The sequence below is a fragment of the Emys orbicularis genome, chromosome 10, assembly GCF_028017835.1.
Source record: "Emys orbicularis isolate rEmyOrb1 chromosome 10, rEmyOrb1.hap1, whole genome shotgun sequence".
Taxonomy (NCBI): domain Eukaryota; kingdom Metazoa; phylum Chordata; order Testudines; family Emydidae; genus Emys; species Emys orbicularis.
The window spans coordinates 55,181,067-55,201,994 of NC_088692.1; the positions used below are offsets into that span (position 1 = coordinate 55,181,067).

General features: G+C 43.9%; 1 protein-coding gene across 2 annotated transcripts in view; it reads left to right on the top strand.

Moving 5' to 3' along the window:
* The first annotated feature begins 320 nt into the window (after positions 1-320).
* The window catches only part of TBC1D2B (TBC1 domain family member 2B), a 69,080-nt gene continuing 48,472 nt past the window's right edge, over positions 321-20,928 (top strand). Inside the window, exon 1 of one of the 2 annotated variants that reach the window (XM_065412840.1) lies at positions 321-671. In XM_065412840.1, coding sequence (XP_065268912.1) covers positions 321-671 — 351 coding nt within the window. The remainder of the gene's footprint in view (positions 672-20,928) is intronic. The other variant, XM_065412841.1, reaches the window with a different exon arrangement.

Here is a 20,928-nt window from a genome sequence, read left to right on the forward strand (position 1 = left end):
CTTAACTTCCCCATGGAAGGGGCCTAGCTCAGTGTGCACACCCATAACGTGTGTGCAGGAACATGCAGCCACGATTGCACAAGTAGCGGTTGAGGGGGGCGGAGCGAGGCCGAGCAGGGGAGATTCCCGGCTGTGGAGCCAGGCTGGCCAGGGCAGGAGATGCCCGGGCAGCGCCCGTAGCTCTCCCTCCTCTGTCAGCGAGAGGGCGGAGGGACGCCCGGGGACTACAAGTCCCGTGAGGCGGCGGGCTGGGCTGCTCCGCGGAGCGGCCGGAGGGAGGCCGTGTGCCCGCGGCAGTGCTGGCAGGGAGGCGAGGGGAGATGCCGGCGGCGGCGTCCGCCGAGGGGGAGGAGGGCGGCGGCGGGGACGCCGCGGTGCCGCTGAGCCCGGCGGAGCAGGCTGGGCCGGGCGCCCCCAAGCTGTGCGGTTACCTGCAGAAGCTGTCGGGCAAGGGCCCGCTGCGGAATTTCCGCAGCCGCTGGTTCGTCTTCGACCCCCGCCGCTGCTACCTCTACTACTTCAAGGGCCCGCAGGAGGCGCTGCCGCTCGGCCACCTGGATATCGCCGCCTCCTGCTTCAGCTACCACCAGCCCGAGGCCGCCGCCGCTAGCGGGGACGAGGCCGCCGCCTTTGAGGTGCACAGTCCCGGCGGCACCGTCACCGTGCTCAAGGTACCCCCACGCCACCAACGGGCCCGGGCCTCGCCCCAGGCTGCCTGCTGGGCCCCCCTCGGAGACCCCTACCCGCGCCTTAGGCCCCCCAGCCAGGGAACGTCCTCCGATTCCTGAGGGGTTGGGGCAGGGATCCTTCCCCCTCACATCCCCCACAGAGACCCCAGTCCCCCCGCCTCTGTTTCAGGGCCCCCATGCCAGGAATCCCCTGGGGGGCTGGGCCAGGGATCCAGCTCCATAGCGCCTGGGCCTTCTTAAATCCCTGTTGTCGCCCCCCAGTGGGCTTAGTCAGGGACCCGTTTCCTCAGTCACCTCACCCCTTTGGTAGCTGCTCGTGATCCGAAGCTCCGGGGGGATTTCCCCCGGCTGAGTACCCATGACAGCTGATGTCTGCTAGAGGCTTCCTCACTCTATAAAACACCACTTGATGCCTATCTTTTACACAGGATCTTGTGACACTCCAGGTGCCAGGTAGCAAACAAGGGGCTTTCTCATGGAGTCTCACTAAATGTGACTGTGTGACCCCAGCCAGCAGGTTCCCCTTACCCACCGTCTGCAACCGCGATTGTAAATGAGATGTTACTGTTCCTCCTTGGCTTGCTTTCAGTCACTGTTAAGCACTGTCAATGTCAGGTGCTCTGTTAGGCCAGGTCTACACTATAAACCAGGGGTCGGCAACCCTTCAGAAGTGGTGTGCCGAGTCTTCATTTATTCACTCTAATTTAAGGTTCCGCGTGCCAGTAATACATTTTAACGTTTTTAGAAGCTCTCTTTCTATAAGTCTATAATATATAACTAAGCTGTTGTTGTATGTAAAGTAAATAAGGTTTTTAAAATGTTTAAGAAGCTTCATTTAAAATTAAATTAAAATGCAGAGCCCCCCGGACCAGTGGCCAGGACCCGGGCAATGTGAGTGCCACTGAAAATCAGCTCACGTGCCGCCTTCGGCACGCGTGCCATAGGTTGCCTACCCCTGCTATAAACGTACATTGGTATAACTGCCTCACTAAGGGGTGTGAAAAATCCACCCCCCTGAGAGGCAAAGCTGTACTGACCTAAGCCCAGTGTAGACAGTGCTATGTCAATGGGAGAGCTTCTCCTGTCCCCGTAGTTACCGCCTCTCGTGAAGGCGGATGAACTACGCTCCACAGAGCTACTGCCTCTCATGGAGGCGGATTAATTATTATGCTGTTGGGAGAAGCTCTCCTGTCAGGTTGTAGTAGTGTTGTAAGTGTAGACCTGTCCTTACTCTTAGTTTGCTATTATATTGAAGCATAATGCATTTAATAACGGTACCTAAAGCTTAAATTAAAAAAAAAAAAAACACCATTGTCCAGTAGCCTACTCTGAGACTAGCTAGCTTCTTTTTCAACTTTGTTCTTCTATCTCCAACTCTCTCTAAGTAGGTTCACTTCATTGTATGATTAGGTTTACTACTGCTGTCCAAATGCGACTCAGAAGCCCAACATTTGGGTTTGCTTGGTAGGCTTTTTGCCTAAACCTGGGAATTAGTATGGGTAGCTGTAAGGTACAGAGCGACATGCCCACTCCTTTGTATAAGTGTCCTATCCAGAGTAGAGAGAAAAAAATGTCTGTCTGCTCCTTTTTAGCATGTCTTTTATTAAACAGGTTTTCATTTTTAAAGTAGTGATACAATATGGTTACAGGCAAAGATCTCCTCTGTTGAATGATCTAAAAGGCTTCTTTAGCTGATAATTTTTTTATTTATATGTTTGTGAAAATGAAAGGCTCTCCTTCATATGTGCTCACTTTTTGATGTGGAAAGTACCCCATAATGCATCTTCAGGTACACCTCCAGAACTTAAAAATAACCAATACATTTTGTCTTTTCCCAAGAAATGAAAAGAACAGCTTTCAAAACACAGGCCAAAAGTATAGTCCCAAACTACCCCCAGAAGCAAACACCTTGAGAAAGAAAAATGTTTGTGGAACCTGGTCTGATCCTGTGAAGGGAACTGAGCTCTAGAACTGGCTGAATTTTTTTTGTCAAAACGCTATTCCCAAAGAAAATGGCTTTTAAATTAAATGAAAATTTCATGGAAAAAATCTGGCTTTATCAAAAATCTTAGGTTTTCATAGAAAAGATAAATATTTCTATATATGATGAAAACAAAAAAACTGTAACACTTTTTTCAGGGGGAAGAGGTAGAAGATGGAGGGTTTGGGGGAATCATTTCCTGATCAGCTTTAGTGAACTGCCTCAACTCCTGTTAGCAGGAGCTCAGGCCTTCACAGGATTGGAACCTTAATCTTATGACCTTGTATTTTATGTATGCATCCTTTGTTCCATCTCATGATGAAGGACATTTGCATAGGTCTGTTCAGTTTACAGAACAAGGTTTTGCTTTAAATATATTTGTTCATTATTGGGGGAAGTGTTTCTCTTTGAGTATTATTCCTATTCATTTAATGTCAGTTTTTACATGACACATTTTATATTGCAGCAACATGTTTTGTAGGAAAAGTAGTAAAATAAGATAAATAATAAAATTAAGTAAATATATATATATTAGACTTGGTCATGCTAGTGCAAGCAACATGCAGCTCCTCTACTCAGGTTTCCCTGCATACGCTTTTCTTGGTTCCTGTGGTCTCAGACCCCTCTTTGATGTTCCCTACACCTGCCCGAGGCCCTCTGGGAAAGAGAGGGGTTATGTGAGGGTAGGGCCTTAGAAGTCTACATTTGCTCAAGCACAATCAAGAGGCCAGAGGTGATGTATGGGTACCAGAAATAAAAGCAAATATCTTTGTCATCTATTTTTACCTTTCACAGGGTTGTGGTGCTTGTCTTAAGCAGCCATGTGATTGACCATCAAAAAAGCTATTGCTTAATATATGTAGTCCTTATTTAAAGATCAAGCAAACTTTTATACTGGAATCTTGGGGATATTTTGAGGGAACTGGTTAAGTGAAGATTTAGTTGGTCATTAGTGTCTGTTTCACTGCACTAGTAGGTTTTTATTCTGTGTTTGTACTGCACCAGTGGGGTCCTGGTCCATGACTGTGGCTCCTTGACATTATGATAACACAAACCATAAAAAAGAATTCTAGATCCAGGATTTAATTGAGCTCTTTACTCAAAAGCAACCAGAACAATAATACTTTAAGAACTAAAACGTCTTTCAGCCAAGTTCTGCAGAAATAAAAATAAAGATGAATTGATGTTCAAAATACTGGTGGCCTGATCCATCCCTTGTTTAAGTCAATGAGAGTTAGATTGGGCCCTTACTGAATTTTTAATGCAGGATAAAAGCCTAACTGATTTAAGAAAAAATTACACATAGGAGCACGAGGACCTTACTGAGGAAGAAAGTCGAGTCAAGTGTAGCTTTCATCCTCCCCATATGTCATATGCTTCAATTTCCTCAATTTGCTTCTTGTTCATAATTTCCAAATCTCATGGTACAGTCTTTATTCAGTATTTATAAGCTTACATAAGAAATAAGCATCAACACCCCAATCTGAAATGACTGTATTATTGAAGAACATATTACTACTTCAAAATGCTTCAGATTAGCTTTTTTAACATTCATGACCTAATCCTCAGAGTTGCTCAGCACTTGTAACTTAATGGGAGTTGCAGATAATCGGCTCAGTTACTTTCAGGAGATTGTTTTCTCATTTGACAAATGTTTCAGGAAAAGTGTCAGTCTTCATGAAATAATATGCAGGTCCCAAATGGGATTGGTGGACCATCGGTAAGACTGCGAGTCTGTCACGGAAGTCACAGATTCCGTGACTTTCCAGGACTTCTGCAGCAGGCAGCAGGGCCGGCTCCAGGCACCAGCTAAGGAAGCAGGTGCTTGGGGCGGCCAATACAAAGGTGCGGCACTGCCCCCGCAGCTCCCATTGTCCGTGGTTCCTGGCCAATGGGAGCTGCGGAGCGGGCGCTCAGGGAGGGAGCAGTGTGTGGAGCCCCCTGGTCGCGCCTCCACCTAGGAGCCAAGGAACATGACGCCACTTCTGGGGCGCTTGGTATGGAGCCTGCCAACCCCCCCCCCCCCCCCAGCAGCAGCAGTGGTTCCAGGACGTGCACCACTGCCCCCCCCCCCACCAGTGGCGCCCCCCAGCCACTACTCCCCAGAGCACCCGTGGCGTCCCCAGGCTGTTCCTCTTTCCCCCTCTGCCCCCCCAAGAGCACCCAAGTTTTAGTCAGGGGTATATAGTACAAGTCATGGACAGGTCACAGGCTGTGAATTTTTGTTTACTGCCCGTGACCTGTCCATGACTTTTACTAAAAATACCCATGACTAAAACGTAGCCTTAACCATCAGTGGTCCTTGGACAATTTGCTGGTTGCATGGTGCTGGCTTTCCTTCTTATTTATAGCTCTTAAAGCACATAAAAAAAGGTTAACAGAACATTAAAGGTTTTTTCTAATATTACTTTGCTTCATAAGCAATTATTGTAATTGCCATCACAGGCCCTTGATGAGTGGAGTGAGGAAGGTGGTTCTCGAAATAATGTCTTCTAGTGATCCGAATCGTGAAAAATTTGAGAACCCTTGCTTTAGAATAATAGGGCCTAATCCTGGAACCATTTGCTACCTGCAGTTAATGCTATTGATTTGACTAGATATGCTCAAGATTGAACATCAGTTTCTGTTTGCAGAATCAGGCCCTTTGTTTCATAGAAAGGAGGGGGGGAAAAACCAACCCCGCTCTGATGGGTTGCCCCCTTTTAAGATGCCACCTGATATGCTGAGATATCACTGAGCCCGCCTGTTTTGCCAGCATGGGCCCCCTTTAACCTGTCTGGCTGAGCCAGGCTCTTAAGCCTCCTCTAGCACACACACAGGTAGGGCCACCCCTTGCTGCAGAAAGACACAGACACTGAGATCAGCTCTGGGAAGACTCAGCTTAGGGGATTTGCCCCAGCACTCAGGTGCTCGCCTGCTTTGGAATGCAGACCCAAAGGTATATTGTCTTGTGTTGTATAGAAAAATCTGCACAGCTCAAGCTCATAAAAATTTGCCCTCTTCCTCAATGTGAAGAGAGATGCACAACTTCTTGCCCCCCCCAGTTAGAAATTACATAAACTGGGTTTAATAATAAACAAAATAAATTTATTAACTATCAAAGGTAGATTTTAAGTGGTTAAAGAGATAGCAAACAGAACAAAGCAGATTACTAAGCAAATAAAACAAAACACGCATACTAAGGTTGATTCACTAAAAAAAATTGGTTACAAATAGTAATTTCTCACCTTAGATATTGTTACAGGCAAATTACACTGCTCTACAGCCAAAATGCTTCTGAAATATAGTCAAACTTTACTAATTCTGGGTCACTGAGAACGAAAATGATGCTTAAAATTGTTGATTGGCTCTAGTTTTCAAGATATGCTATTGGGTCAGTATATACGACCCTTGACTTGGGAATGGCGGAGGATATGTGAGTTATAAAGGGAAGGGATCTCAATTTAAACCAGAAATGACTAAAATACATCTTTGACTGGATCTATGAATAAATCTATGACTGGGTTTGGACAGTACTTGCTTTTTAGGCAAAACAATGAATGATGCAATCTGAAGCTGGTATTGCGTCATACATGATATGAATTGCATCATGTTATTCCTAGAAGTCATGGATGATGCAATCATAACGAAGCTTACATCACTCTGCTGAACAAATTGCCCTATATCAGCTCTAGAAATCATACAGTGTCGTGCTCTCTTATTTGTCAGTGTTTGATTTTGCAAAGGGACACATTTCTGTTTAGCCAAAGTGAGCAGAGATGCCTCGTACTTATGTGAATAGTGCAGATAACTTCTGCTGTGTTTGTGGTGAAGTGACTTTTGCATCACAAAAGCGCAGTATAACCACTATGGTTAAGAAAGCCTATCACCTTTATTTTGGCTGCAAAATTGGAGATCAGGACAAGAGGTGGGCCCCACACACATGCTGCAACACTTGTGCAACAAATCTTCGCCAGTGGTTGAACAGGAAAAGGAAATCTATGCCTTTTGCAGTGCCAATGATTTGGAGAGAGCCAACAGATCATACCAGCAATTGTTACTTCTGCATGGTGCCTCCAGTTGGGAAAGGTGTGTCAAAGAAGAAAAAGTGGACTGTGCATTATCCAAACATTCCATCAGCTATATGCCCAGTACCCCACGGAGAAGGACTGCCGGTTCCTGATGCACCAGAATCATTCTCACTTGAGTCAGACGAGGAAGAAGATGAAACTTCTGGTCCTGAACCATCAATGTCACAGGACCCACATTTTCTCCCATCCTCCTCCTCTGAACCACACCTCATAACACAAGGTAAACTGAATGACCTTGTCAGGGATTTGGAACTACCCAAGAGTAAGGCAGAGCTGTTGGGCTCCAGACTACAGCAGTGGAATCTCCTGGCAGGTGATGTTAGGGTTTCCGTGTTCCGTGACCGTCAAAAGGATCTTGTCCCATTCTTCTTCATGGAAGGTGATCTTGTAGTCTGCAACAACATCGATGGTGTGATGGCAGCCCTCAACATCGTTCACGATCCAGATGAGTGGAGACTGTTCATTGATTCATCGAAGACGAGTCTTAAAGCTGTTTTACTGCATAATGGCAATGTTTTGCCATCAATTCCAGTTGGTCATGCAGTCCATATGAAGGAAATCTATGACAACATGAAACAACTTTTGAGGTGCATAAACTATGACCAACATCAGTGGCAGCTTTGTGGCGATTTGAAGGTTGTTGCTCTCTTGCTTGGTCTGCAGACTGGATACACAAAGTACTGCTGTTTTCTCTGCGAATGGGATAGTCGTGCAAGAGATTCCCACTACATCAAGAAAGATTGGCCACTCCGACAGTCATTGGAGCCTGGGAGGAAAAGTGTTCAGCATCCACCACTTGTTGAATCAAGGAAGATTTTGTTACCACCCTTACACATCAAGCTGGGTCTGATGAAGAACTTTGTCAAGGCCATTGACAAAACACAAGCAGCTTTCAAGTACCTCCGTGGAAAATTTCCAAGGTTAAGTGACGCTAAGATAAAGGAAGGTGTCTTTGTTGGTCCTCAGATTCATGAACTTCTTCGAGATGATGCATTTGACCATGCACTGCATGGCAAGGAAAAGACGGCATGGAAAGCCTTCCAGTTAGTGGCAATAAATTTTCTCGGAAACAACAAGGCAGACAACTACAGGTTGTTGGTGGAAAACCTCCTCAAGGCATACAAAAGCCTTGGTTGCAACATGTCACTAAAGATACATTTTTTGCACTCTCATCTAGATTTTTTTCCACCGAACTGCGGAGCAGTGAGCGACGAGCACGGCGAGCGATTTCACCAGGACATTGCAACAATGGAGAAACGCTATCAGGGCAAATGGAGCCCATCAATGCTTGCAGACTATTGCTGAACAGTGACAAGAGATGCTCCATTTAATGAATACAAGAGACAAGCCAAGAAGCGCCGAGTAGACACTGAATAGGACTAAACTATGTACATAATAGTTTTTTGCCTTTTGTTTCATAATAAATTTTATTTATATAACCCTTTTGCTGATTTTTAAAGTGTTACATAAACAGGACAGGTGAAATATTATCATGTAAAGCAACCATAAACACATGAAAAGACCTAGGTTTATGATTTATGATTAAAACTCTACTATCTACACAATATACATAGACATAAAATGTAAAAACTTAAATATCTTAGAAACAGTAGCCAATCAGTTGTTTTAATTGTCATATTTGAATTCAGCACATCAAAATACATAATAAATAGCACATTTTATCTCTGAAGCAGACGACTTCTCAAAAATTGTAGACCAGTGTTACAGAAAGGCTTGAAAGGCCGCTGCACTGGCCTGCAGCTTGAGACCTCAGGTATTATTACTCACAAGCTAGATACCCTTCCAGCTTGGGCTCAACTCTTCTCCACACAGTTCAGTTCTTGCTTCCAGGTGTTTTTCAGTGTCTCTTTTGGTGGGGAGGCAGAGGTGAACCACAGTGATGTCACTCTCCTGCCTTATATAGCTCTTGGGTAAGGCGGGAACCCTTTGTCTTCTAGTGGAAAAACACTGGCATTCCAAAAGTGTGTGTGAAGGGGGGTTGGTCCAGTACCAGGTGACTCGGACCCATGTCTCTGCAGGGTGAGGCAGCCATTACTTGCAGGCTGTCTGGAGTGTCCACTGGAAGACTAACCCCTTTCACAGTCCACTGTCTTTGCTAATGGGCCATCAGCCCTGTCTGGCTTTTCCATTGTTTGTACCTGAAGGGCTAGTTGGGGGTGACACCCAAAGTAACACAGTTGGAATACAGATACATAGTCAGCATTCCTAATTTCAGATACAGAAATGATACAAAAACAACGAGGAGTCCTTGTGGCACCTTAGAGACTAACAAATTTATTTGGGTGTAAGCTTTCGTGGGCTAAAACCCACTTCATCAGATGCATGGAGTGAAAAATACAGTAAGCAGCATATATATTACAGCACATGAAAACATGGGAGTTGCCTTACCAAGTGGGGGGTCAGTGCTAACGAGACCAATTCAATCAAGGTGGAAGTGGCCTATTCTCAACAGTTGACAAGGGATGAATACCAAGGAAGGGGAAATTACTTTTGTAGTGCTAACGAGGCCAATGCAATCAGGGTGGCCCATTTCCAACAGTTGACAAGAAGGTGTGAGTATCAGCAGAGGGAAAAGTGTGATTGAATTGGCCTAGTTAGCACTGACCCCCCACTTGGTAAGGCAACTCCCATGTTTTCATGTGCTGTAATATATATGCTGCTTACTGTATTTTTCACTCCATGCATCTGATGAATTGGGTTTTAGCCCACAAAAGCTCATGCCCAAATAAATTTGTTAGTCTCTAAGGTGCCACAAGGACTCCTCGTTGTTTTTGCTGATACAGACTAACATGGCTACCAAACTGAAACCTGTCAGAAATGATAAAGGCATACAAATTGGACAGTCACATTCAGTATATTATAACCTTTCCAGTGATATCTTACATGCACATCTTGCATAAATTATATCTCAGTTATGCTTATGATATGGATATGGCATATTTCCATAAGACTATGGAATGGAATGTGTCACCTTCCTCCCCACAAATCCTATAAATATTTCTTACCAAGTGTTACACTGTCTGACGTGGCTCACAACTGTGAGTACTTACCTCATGGCAGACTGTCAGAAAACAGAGCAGATACCCCAAACTGGTGGTGTAGCCTATAATTAGATTTCCCCAAGCTAGTACCAAATGTGAACTCCTGGATCACTATGCCAATCTTACATGGAGTCACAAACAGTCCCCTTAGATGCTCCAGTCTATCTTGCTACCAAGACAAATGGGACTTAGTGATAAATGGTCACTTATACCAACGATCACATCACATTTAGGTTGCTTCCAGACCCAAGAGACCAGTTACTTACCCCAGATCAACTAGTACTCTAGATCTTACACCAAAGACAACGTTGGTAGCCAGTTCTACAGTAAACCAATTAAAGGTTTATTAGCTAAGAAAAGGAAGTGAGTTTTTGAGAGTTTAAAGCAGGTAAAATATATGTTCAGGTGAGTCACAACCTATAATTCTGAATGGTAGCAGAGATGTAATAATCTGCCAGTTTCCCAAAAGTGTCTCAGGGCTACCCAGAATAATTCTGGGGATCTCAGTCTTCTCATTCAGTTATTCTGCCCTGTTAAAATCCAAACAGTCCAGAGATGCAGGATCTTTCCCTGAATCCATACTTATAGCTTCTTCTCACAGAAAACAAGCTGACAGGGTCACTACCCACTTGGGCTTTTCCTTTGATGATAAAGAGCAGGGTGGATTTGATTTAAATCAATTTGATTTAAATCACTAGTCAGGAAGACTTGATTTAATCATAGATTTCTACATAAAAGTGCATTCTTGTTGGTTGTTATAACCTTAATACATATTCTTCACAACTCCGAGATAGATGTAGGTTTCATTTTTAGAAGGTACACACTATACATTTTAAGTGATTTATTTTGAAAACTTTTCAGATTAGTTTTACAGCTGTATCAGAAAATGAATGATTGGTTATTTCATTTATCAAAAGTAATTGAAGTAGATATTTGGGAGATAAGCTATCTCCAATTCAACAGGTTAATCATTAATATTTGGAGGATTTTCTTGCCATGCTGTATTAGGAGGAGAACATCACTAGACAGACATTTAACTTGTTTTATTTAACTAAAACAATAATGTTATGTATTCTGGATTTTTTTACTTCAACAGCAAACATATAATATTTTAACAAAACAAGCATATGAATTTTTGCATTTAGTTAAACATTCAAGTTTTTTAAAATCAGGTTTGTTTTTGTTAAAATTGTTTAACTAAAATAGTTAAATGAAATATTTAAAAAAACAAATTAAATCAACTATGTCAGCCAGGTCAACATGAGAAACTTAAAATATTGGCTTCTGCAGCTAACTGTCATCTTCACCTTCATTTTCCTGTTTGTTCATAATCTGGAAAAGAAAAACAAGCTTTCCTGCTTTTTCAGGTCCCAAACGATTTCTCAGTTTGGAATGAATTAGTCTAAAGGAAGAAAATATTCTTTCTACACCTGCAGAAGAAGCTACTGCTGTTAAAAGTGAGATTATCACTTCAACAGTCTCTGAATCCAAGTGCGTAAGTGACTTCTACCAGTTCACTGGTGTGACTTTCTTTAAACATCATCAGCAAACATATATTTCTTGAATGGCTCTTATTCCCAAACTGGGTCTCTTTTACGGCCTGCTGCCATTATAGGTTTTCCCTTCTAGTGAGAGAGAGAATGGTATGATAGATCTCAAATCAATGAAGGCTACACTCAGAAAGACCTCAAGACTTCTGGAATATGCTTCTCAAACAGTTTCACTTTTGTTTCTACTGCCTGTCCCTCCCTTCTCACATTTATCTCCAGACTTCTTCTCCTCGTCCAGATCTGTTCCACCCCCAACAATCTTCTAGTCATTGAACTTTATGAAACTTTGCACTTTTAGAGAGAGGTAAGGGATTGACTCTGTATACGCAAATTTGCAGACGGACAATAGGGTTGAGGTCTGTTATTTCTCATCTATATTATTTATTTATTTATAAACATTTTTGCTGTTAACAAGCATGTTACCTCTGGAGACGCAAATCTAAGCATCTCTGATGGTATCTTCTAGACTGAGCACTGAGTCCCATTGGGTAGATAGAAAGATTAACTTAAATAATCTATATAGAAGCCCCTGGAATCCCATAAAGTTGGATCCCTAATCCATGAACTATTAGAACTCATTTACAAAACTTTTCTTAAACATTACATGAATATATTGTCTCATACTATAGAATTAGAATTTATAATCCCTATTCCATTATGAGATATCTTTGAGCTATAATGTAGTTTTAATTAAAACCATCTTTAGATAGGTTTTTCCTCAAAAAGCATTTTATCAAAAAAATCTTTCTTTTTTTTTTTTTTTTTTAAATCAATGATTTTTATCCACCCTGATACAGAGTGAGGAATGTATTTTGAGTCTTTGATCTCCGATCATCAGACACAATGACCACTTGCTTTGAAAATAGCACTTTTCTGTTAGAGCAATGGTGGGGAATCTTTTGTCTATCAGGAGCCATAGACCCACAGAAAAAAATCAGTCCCGGGCCACACACAGCCCCACGGGGGTGGGAGCTGCGGAGCTGGTGCTGGGGACAGGGGCAGCACGCGAAGCTTCCCTGATCGCCTCTGTGCCTAGGGGCCGCAGGGACAGGCTGGCTGCTTCCGGGAGCTGCGCAGAGCCGACCGGACTTGTAACGGCCTGGCAACCTTAGCTTCCCCCTGCAGCAGGGTGAGCTGGCGCTCGCGGTTCCAGCCCTGCAGGGGGAGTGCCAAGGCTCGGGGTTTACGGCCCGTGGTGAGGAGACTTGCTGTGGGCCAGATGAAATTAAGCAGCAGGCCGGATTCGGCTCACGAGCCGTAGGTTCCCCAATTCTGTGTTAGAGTTCTTCATTTGTTTTTCACAAGGCTTCTTTCCTGTTTGATGGCTCATTTGATGTGTTGTTTAGTTACAGGGTATACACAATGTAAATGTTTGATATTGCATTATAATAGGGTATAGATAAGTGAAAATAATGCAAGTAGCATCCCATTAGTTTTCATGAAGTTTAAACACCAAATACACTCTTATACATTTAACAATTACTTTGATCTATTCTAATATACAAGTGAATTGACCTGGTTTATAAAAGCACCCTCTCACAATAGTGCTTAGGGCATAATATGATAAAACAAAACAATGTAAAATACAGTAACAACATAATTAAAAACCCCACATATAGATTCAAACTAAATAGATTAAAGGGGTCATAAGAACGTCTAATACTTGGTCAGACCAGTGGTCTGTCTAGCCCAGTATCCTATCTTCTGTCAGTGGCCAATGCCAGGTGCTTCAGAGGGAATGAACAGAACCGGCAATAATCACGTGATCTATCCCCTGTTGTCCACTCCCAGCTTCTGGCAAACAGAGGCTAGGGACACTCAGAGCATGGTGTTGCATCCCTGCCCATACTGGCTAATAGCCATTGATGGACCTATCCTTGAGGACCTTATCCAGTTCTTTTTTGAACCCTGTAATAGTAAGGATGCATCCGAAGAAGTGGGCTGTAGCCCACGAAAGCTTATGCTCAAATAAATTTGTTAGTCTCTAAGGTGCCACAAGTACTCCTGTTCTTTTTGTGTAATACTTTTGGCCTTCACAACATCCCCTGGCAAGGAATTCCACAGATTGACTGTGCGTTGTATGAAGAAATACTTCCTTTTGTTTGTTTTAAACTTGCTGCCTATTAATTTCATTGGGTGACCCGTAGTTATTGTGTTATGTGAAGAAGTAAATAATGGTTACTTATTCACTTTCTCCACACCAGTCAAGATTTTATAGACTTCTATTGTATCCTCCCCCCCCAGTTGTCTCTTTTCCAAGCTGAAAAATCCCAGGTATTTTAAACTCTCCTCAGACAGAAGCTATTCCATACCCCTAATCATTTTTGTTGCCCTTCTCTGTACCTTTTTTCCAATTCCAATGTATCTTTTTTGAGATGGGGTGACCAGATCTGCACAGAGTATTCAAGATATGGGTGTACCATGGATTTATATAGAGACATTATGATATTTGCTGTCTTATTATCTATTCCTTTCATAATGTTTCCTAACATTCTGATAGCTTTTTGTCTGCTGCTGCACATGGAGCAGGTATTTTTTAGAGAACTATCCATAATGACTCCAAAATCTTTCTTGAGTGGTAACAGCTAATTTAGATCCCATTATTTTGTGTATATATACACCTCTACCCCAATATAACGCTGTCCTCGGGAGCCAAAAAATCTTACTGCGTTACAGGTGAAACCGCGTTATAGTGAACTTGCTTTGATCCGCCGGAGTGCGCAGCCCCGCCCCCCCAGAACACTGCTTTACCGTGTTATATCCAAATTCATGTTATATCGGGTCGCGTTATATCGGGGTAGAGGTGTAGTTGGGATTATGTTTTCTAACGTGCATTACTTTGCATTTATCAACATTGAATTTCATCTGCCATTTTGTTGCTCAGTCACCCAGTTTTGTGAGGTCTGCTTTGGACTTTAGTAATTTTGTATTATCTGGAAATTTTACCACTTCACTGTTTACCCCTTTTTCCAGATCATTTATGAATATGTTGAATAGCACTGGTCCCAGTATAGACTCCTGTGAGACACCATTATTTACCTCTCTCCATTCTGAAAACTGACCATTTATTCCAACCTTTGTTTTCTATCTTCTAACAAGTTACTGATCCGTGAGAGGACCTTTCCTCTTATCCCATGACTGCTTACTTTGTTTAAGGGTACGTCTTCACTACCAGCCGTATCGGCGGGTAGCAATCGATTTATCCGGGATCGATATATCTCATCTCGTTAAGACACGATATATCGATCCCCGAACGCGCTCACCGTCGACTCCGGAACTCCACCAGAGCGAGCGACGGTAGCGCAGTCGACGGGGGAGCCGCGGCCGTCGATCCCGCGCCGTGTGGACCCCAGGTAATTCGATCGAAGATACTTCGACTTCAGCTACGTTATTCGCATAGCTGAAGTTGCATATCTTAGATCGATTTCCCCCCCCCCCCCCCCCCCAGTGTAGACCAGCCCTAAGAGTCTTTGGTTAGGGGCCTTATCAAAGGCTTTCTGAAAGTCTAAGTACATTATATTCACTGTATCACCCTTGTCCACATGTTTGTTGACTCCCTTCAAAGAATTTTAATAGATTGGTGAGGAATGATTTCCCTTTACAAAAGCCATGTTGACACTTCCCCAACAAATCATGTTCATCTATGTGTCTGATAATTCTGTTCTTTACTATAGTTTCAACCAGTTTGCCTGGTGCTGAAGTTAGGTTTACTGGCCTGTAATTGCTGGGATCACCTCGGGACCCTTTTTTGAAAATTGGTGTTGCATTAGCTATCCACCACTGGTACAGAAGCTGATTTAAGTGATAGATTACATATCACAGTTAGTAGTTCTGCAATTTCATATCTGAGTTTCTTCAGAACTCTTTGGTGAATACCATCTGGTTCTGGTGACTTAGTACTGTTTAACTTATCAGTTTCTTCCAAAACCTCCTTTAATGACACCTCAGTCTGGGACAGTTCCTCAGATTTGTCACCTAAAAAGATTGGCTCAGGTAAGGGAATCTCCCTCACATCCTCTACAGTGAAGACCGATGCAAAGAATTCATTTAGTTTCTTCACAATGGCTTTATCTTCCTGGAGATGCTCCTTTAGCATCTTGATCGTGCAGTGGCCACACTGATTGTTTAGCAGGCTTCCTGTTTCTGATGTACTTAAAAAAATATTTGCTGTCATTTTTTGAGTCTTTGGCTAGTTGCCCTTCAAATTCTTTTTTGGCCTGTCTAATTATACTTACACTTGACTTGCAAGAGTTTATGCTCCTTTCTACTTTCCTCAATAGGATTTAACTTCTAATTTTTAAAGGATGCCTTTTTGCTTCTAACCACTTATTTTACTTCGTTGTTTAGCCATGGTGGCACTTTTTTGGTCCTCTTACTATGTTTTTTTTTAATTTGGGGTATACATTTAATTTGAGTCTCCATTATGGTGTTTTTTTTTAAAGTTTCCATGCAGCTTGCAGGCATTTCACTTTTAGGACTGTACCTTTTAATTTCTGTTTAACTAGCTTCCTCATTTTTATGTAGTTCCCCTTTCTGAAATTGAATACTACCATGGTGGGCTTCTTTGTTTCCCCCCCCCCCCAGGAATGTTAAATTATATTATAGTCGCTATTACCAAGTGGTTCAGCTATATTAATCTCTTGGAGCAGACCCTGTGCGCCACTAAGGACTAAATCAAGAATTGCCTCTCCCCTTGTGGGTTCCAGGACTAGCTACTCCAAGAAACAGTCATTTATGGTGTCAAGAAACTTTATCTCTGCATCTCGTCCTGAGGTGACATGTACCCAGTCAATATGAGGATAGTGAAATCCCCCATAATTATTTTTTTTTATAGCCTCTCTAATCTCCCTGAGCATTTCACAGTTACCATCACCATCATGATCAGGTGGTTTGTAGTATATTCCTACTGCTATAGACTTATTATTCAAGCATGGAATTTCTGTCCATAGAGATTCTGTGGTACAGTTTGGTTCATTTAAGATTTTTACTGCATTTGACTTGGTATTACATGCTTTCTTTCACATATAGTGCCACTTCCCACCAGCACAACCTATTCTGTCATTCCTATATATTTTGTACCCTGGTTTTACTATGTCCCACTAACTATCCTCACTCCACCAAGTTTCTGTGATGCCTATTATATCAATATCCTCATTTAATACCAGGCACTCAAGTTCATCCATTTTAGTATTTAGTCTTCTAGCATTTATATATAAGCACTTATAAAACTTGTCACTTTTTAGCTGTCTGCCATTATGTGATGTAATTGGATGGGACTCTTTTTTATTTGACTGTTTCTCATCAGATCCTACCTGTACTTAATCATCTTCCATCCTCTTCTCCTTACTAGGATATAGAGAATCCTCCATTAATAGATCTTGCCCTAAGGGATGTTTCTGTCTGAACTGCATGCTCCTCCGCACCTGTCAGCTTTCACCCAGCCTAGGGTTCTCACATTTCAGGTTCCCAAAGAAAGGACACTGCCGGAGGGGAGGGTATTTGTGAGGGAGGGTGGTACAGTTGGGGGTGCTGGAAGGGGTACCTGCAACAGGGATACTCACTGAAAGTGGAGGGCACTGTTGCTCCCTGTCACAGTGGCAGGGCGGCTGGTGCAAGCCCAGGATGCAGCTACAGCCATCAGTCAGTGCCTCCCTCCGGGACCCCCTCCCTAGGGTTGGGAACTGGGTCCTGGGTGGGTGGGATCCTGCAACTGTGGGAAGTGGACCAGTCAGGGCTCTTTCTGAGCTGCAGCTTGTCTGCTCTGCAAAAGCCCCGGACATTTCCTGTTATTTGAAAAATCTGCCCGGACAAAGAAAGGAGGCTCAAAAAAGAGGCGGTGTGTGGGAAAACCCGGATGTATGGTAACCCCAACCCTTAGTTTAAAAACTCCTCTATGATCTTTTTAATTTTACATGCCAGTAATCTGGTCACGACAAATATAAAAGGAGAGGGGGTGGGTGGGGGAAGGAGAGGTATTAAATATGGGGGGCAGCGATGATACTAACAATTCTTCTGGGAAAATTATGAGTTAGTTTTTAAAAATGGGACTGAGATGTGAGCTATACCCTAAGGCAACTACAGCAGAAGCGCAATTGCCTGCTGACTTAAAACACAACTGTGGGATCCCAAGAAGCTGGGAATGTCTGGGTGCAGTTGAAGAAGGAAATCAAATATAGCCAGGGCTTTGAGTTTAAGCTGTTGCTGTTTTTTAATCTATCCCTTCCTAGGTAGCTAATATGGGGAAGGAGGAGGAGGAGTATAGTATGAAAATGGCTATGAGCGATTGTGAACAGAAACACTGTAAATATGAATAAACATACCTTTTAAAAAAAGCTTGAGGCAGTGAGACTTAGCAGCTGCTACTGAGTGACAAACAGAGAACAGCTTTCTAAATTCTAAACACTGTGTAGATGTATAGCCCTATAAATACTCAGTTGCCTTCTGCTTTAAGACAATAAAGTGATAGTTGACAAAGTCTACATATAGAGCGACCTAAAGGGAAATACTAATCTACCAGGTAACCGTGGCTCTATAATTTATTAGTAACTAAGAGTGCCACTGGATAAAAATTGAGCAGGAGATAACTTCTGATGTAGATGTGGAGAACAATGTTTGGTTTAGAAATCTCTCAAGGACTCTACAGCCAGGAAGTTTTCCATTTTCATTTATGATGATGTGAAAGATTGGATCTAAAAGGAGAGACATTTAGAGATCTCTGACTCAGTCACTCCCAATGATAGCTGAATGGATGGATGAGTGTTTTACTTTGTGTTCTGTTTTTCGCTTTTGTTCTTCAATTCATGGCAGATACTTTGCAAACCAGTCATTTTCCATCTCATTTTATAATGCAAATTCTTCTCCACAACTGGTGGGTGAAAAAGAACAGAATGTGTGTGTGACGGGTTGGATCACAGAAACCCCCTTGGGAGCTGCCACCCAATGTGCCCAGACTACTTCTACCCCTGCTTTCCCTGCCAGCTCAGGACTCCAGCACCCTGTCTTGCTGAGCCAGACACTCCCATCTGCTCCAACAAAGACCCAGGGTCTGAATTACTTGCCCCAAAGCTGCAGGTTTACCTGAAAGCAGCTAACAGAAGTGTTCCTGTCTTTAACACTCAGATGCCCAACTCCCAATGGGGTCTAAACCCAATTAAATCTGTTTTACCCTGTATAAAGCTTATACAGGGTAAACTCATAAATTGTTCGCCCTCTATAACACTGATAGAGAGATATGCACAGTTGTTTGCTCCCCCAGGTATTAATACATACTCTGAGTTAATTAATAAGTAAAAAGTGATTTTATTAAATACAGAAAGTAGGATTTAAGTGGTTCCAAGTAGTAACAGACAGAACAAAGTAAGTCACCAAGCAAAATAAAATAAAACGCGCAAATCTGTGTCTAATCAAACTGAATACAGATAATCTCACCCTCAGAGATGCTTCAGTAAGTTTTTTCCTCAGACTGGACACCTTCTAGGCCTGGGCACAATTCTTTCCCCTGGTACAGCTCTTGTTCTAGCTCAGGTGGTAGCTTGGGGATTCTTCATGATGGCTCCTCCTGCTTTGTTCTGTTCCACCCCTTTATATATCTTTTGCATAAGGTGGGAATCCTTTGTCCCTCTCTGGGTTCCCACCCCCTCCTTCTCAATGGAAAGACACCAGGTTAAAGATGGATTCCAGTTCAGGTGACGTGATCACATGTCACTGCAAGACTTCATTGTCCACTTGCCAGCACACACGTATACAGGAAGACTTACAGGTAAAACACAGCCATCTGCAGACAATTATCCTGGTTAATGGGAGTCATCAAGATTCCAAACCACCATTAGGGTATGTCTACACTACGAGAGTAGTTCGATTTTAGTTAAATCGAATATGTGGAATCGATATTACAAAGTCGAACGTGTGTGTCCACACTAAGGACAGTAATTCGACTTTGTCAGTCCACACTAACGGGGCAAGCGTCGACATTGGAAGCGGTGCACTGTGGGCAGCTATCCCACAGTTCCCGCAGTCCCCGCTGCCCATTGGAATTCTGGGTCGAGCCGCCATTGCCTTCTGGGTAAAAAAATTTGTCGAGGGTGCTTCTGGGTAACTGTCCTCATCCGTCCGTCACTACCGCCCTCCCTCCCTCCCTGAAAGCGCCGGCGGGAAATCAGTTCGCGCACTTTTCTGGTCAGTGACAGCGCGGACGCCACAGCACTGCGAGCATGGATCCCGCTGCGACCATCGCTGCAGTTGTGGCCGTTGTCAACGCATCGCAGCTCATCATCGACCTTTCCCAGAGGCAGATAGAGGGAAATGAGGCGAGGAGGCTACGGCAGCGGGGTGAGGACCTGAACTCCGAGAGTAGCACACGCCTGTCTGAAACCACGACACCCAGTGCCGAGGACATCACGGTGGCAATGGGTCTTGTGGATACTGTGGAACGGCGATTCTGGGCCCGTGAAACAAGCACGGACTGGTGGGACCGCATAGTGCTTCAGGTCTGGGATGAATCCCAGTGGCTGCGAAACTTTCGCATGCGGAAGGGGACTTTCCTTGAACTTTGTGAGTTGCTGTCCCCTGCCCTGAAGCGCAATGACACCCGGATGCGAGCAGCCCTGACTGTCCAGAAGCGAGTGGCCATAGCCCTCTGGAAGCTTGCAACGCCGGACAGCTACCGGTCAGTCGCGAACCAGTTTGGCGTGGGCAAATCTACCGTGGGGGTTGTTGTCATGCAAGTAGCCAAGGCAATCGTGAAGGTACTGCTGTCAAAGGTAGTGACCCTGGGAAACGCGCAGGCCATCATAGATGGCTTCGCCGCGATGGGATTCCCAAACTGCGGTGGGGCTATAGATGGGACTCACATCCCTATCCTGGGACCGGACCACCAGGCCAGCCAGTACATCAACCGAAAGGGCTACTTTTTGATGGTGCTGCAAGCACTGGTGGACCATAAGGGACGTTTTACTAACATCAACGTTGGATGGCCGGGCAAGGTTCATGACGCTCGCGTCTTCAGGAACTCTGGTCTGTTTAGACGGCTGCAGGAAGGTATTTACTTCCCGGACCACAAAATAACTCTTGGGGATGTGGAGATGCCTACAGTGATCCTCGGGGACCCAGCATACCCGCTAATGCCCTGGCTCATGAAGCCCTATACTGGCGCCCTGGACACAGAAAAAGAACTGTTCAACTACCGGCTGAGCAAGTGCAGAATGGTGGTGGAGTGTGCTTTTGGACGTCTCAAGGGGAGATGGAGAAGCTTACTGACTCGCTGTGATCTCAGCGAAACCAATATCCCCATTGTTATTGCAGCTTGCTGTGTGCTCCACAATCTCTGTGAGAGCAAGGGGGAGACCTTTATGGCGGGGTGGGAGGTTGAGGCAAATCGCCTGGCTGCTGATTACTCCCAGCCAGACAGCCGGGAGATTAGAAGAGCCCAGCGGGACGCACTGTGCATCCGGGAGGCTTTGAAAGACAGTTTCCAGACTGAGCAGGGTCACCAGTGAATTTTAAGTTTGTGGACACAGAAGCTGAACTTGCCACCGTTTCTTTACCCAGTTACCGTTGACTATCCTCTCCAGTTACATA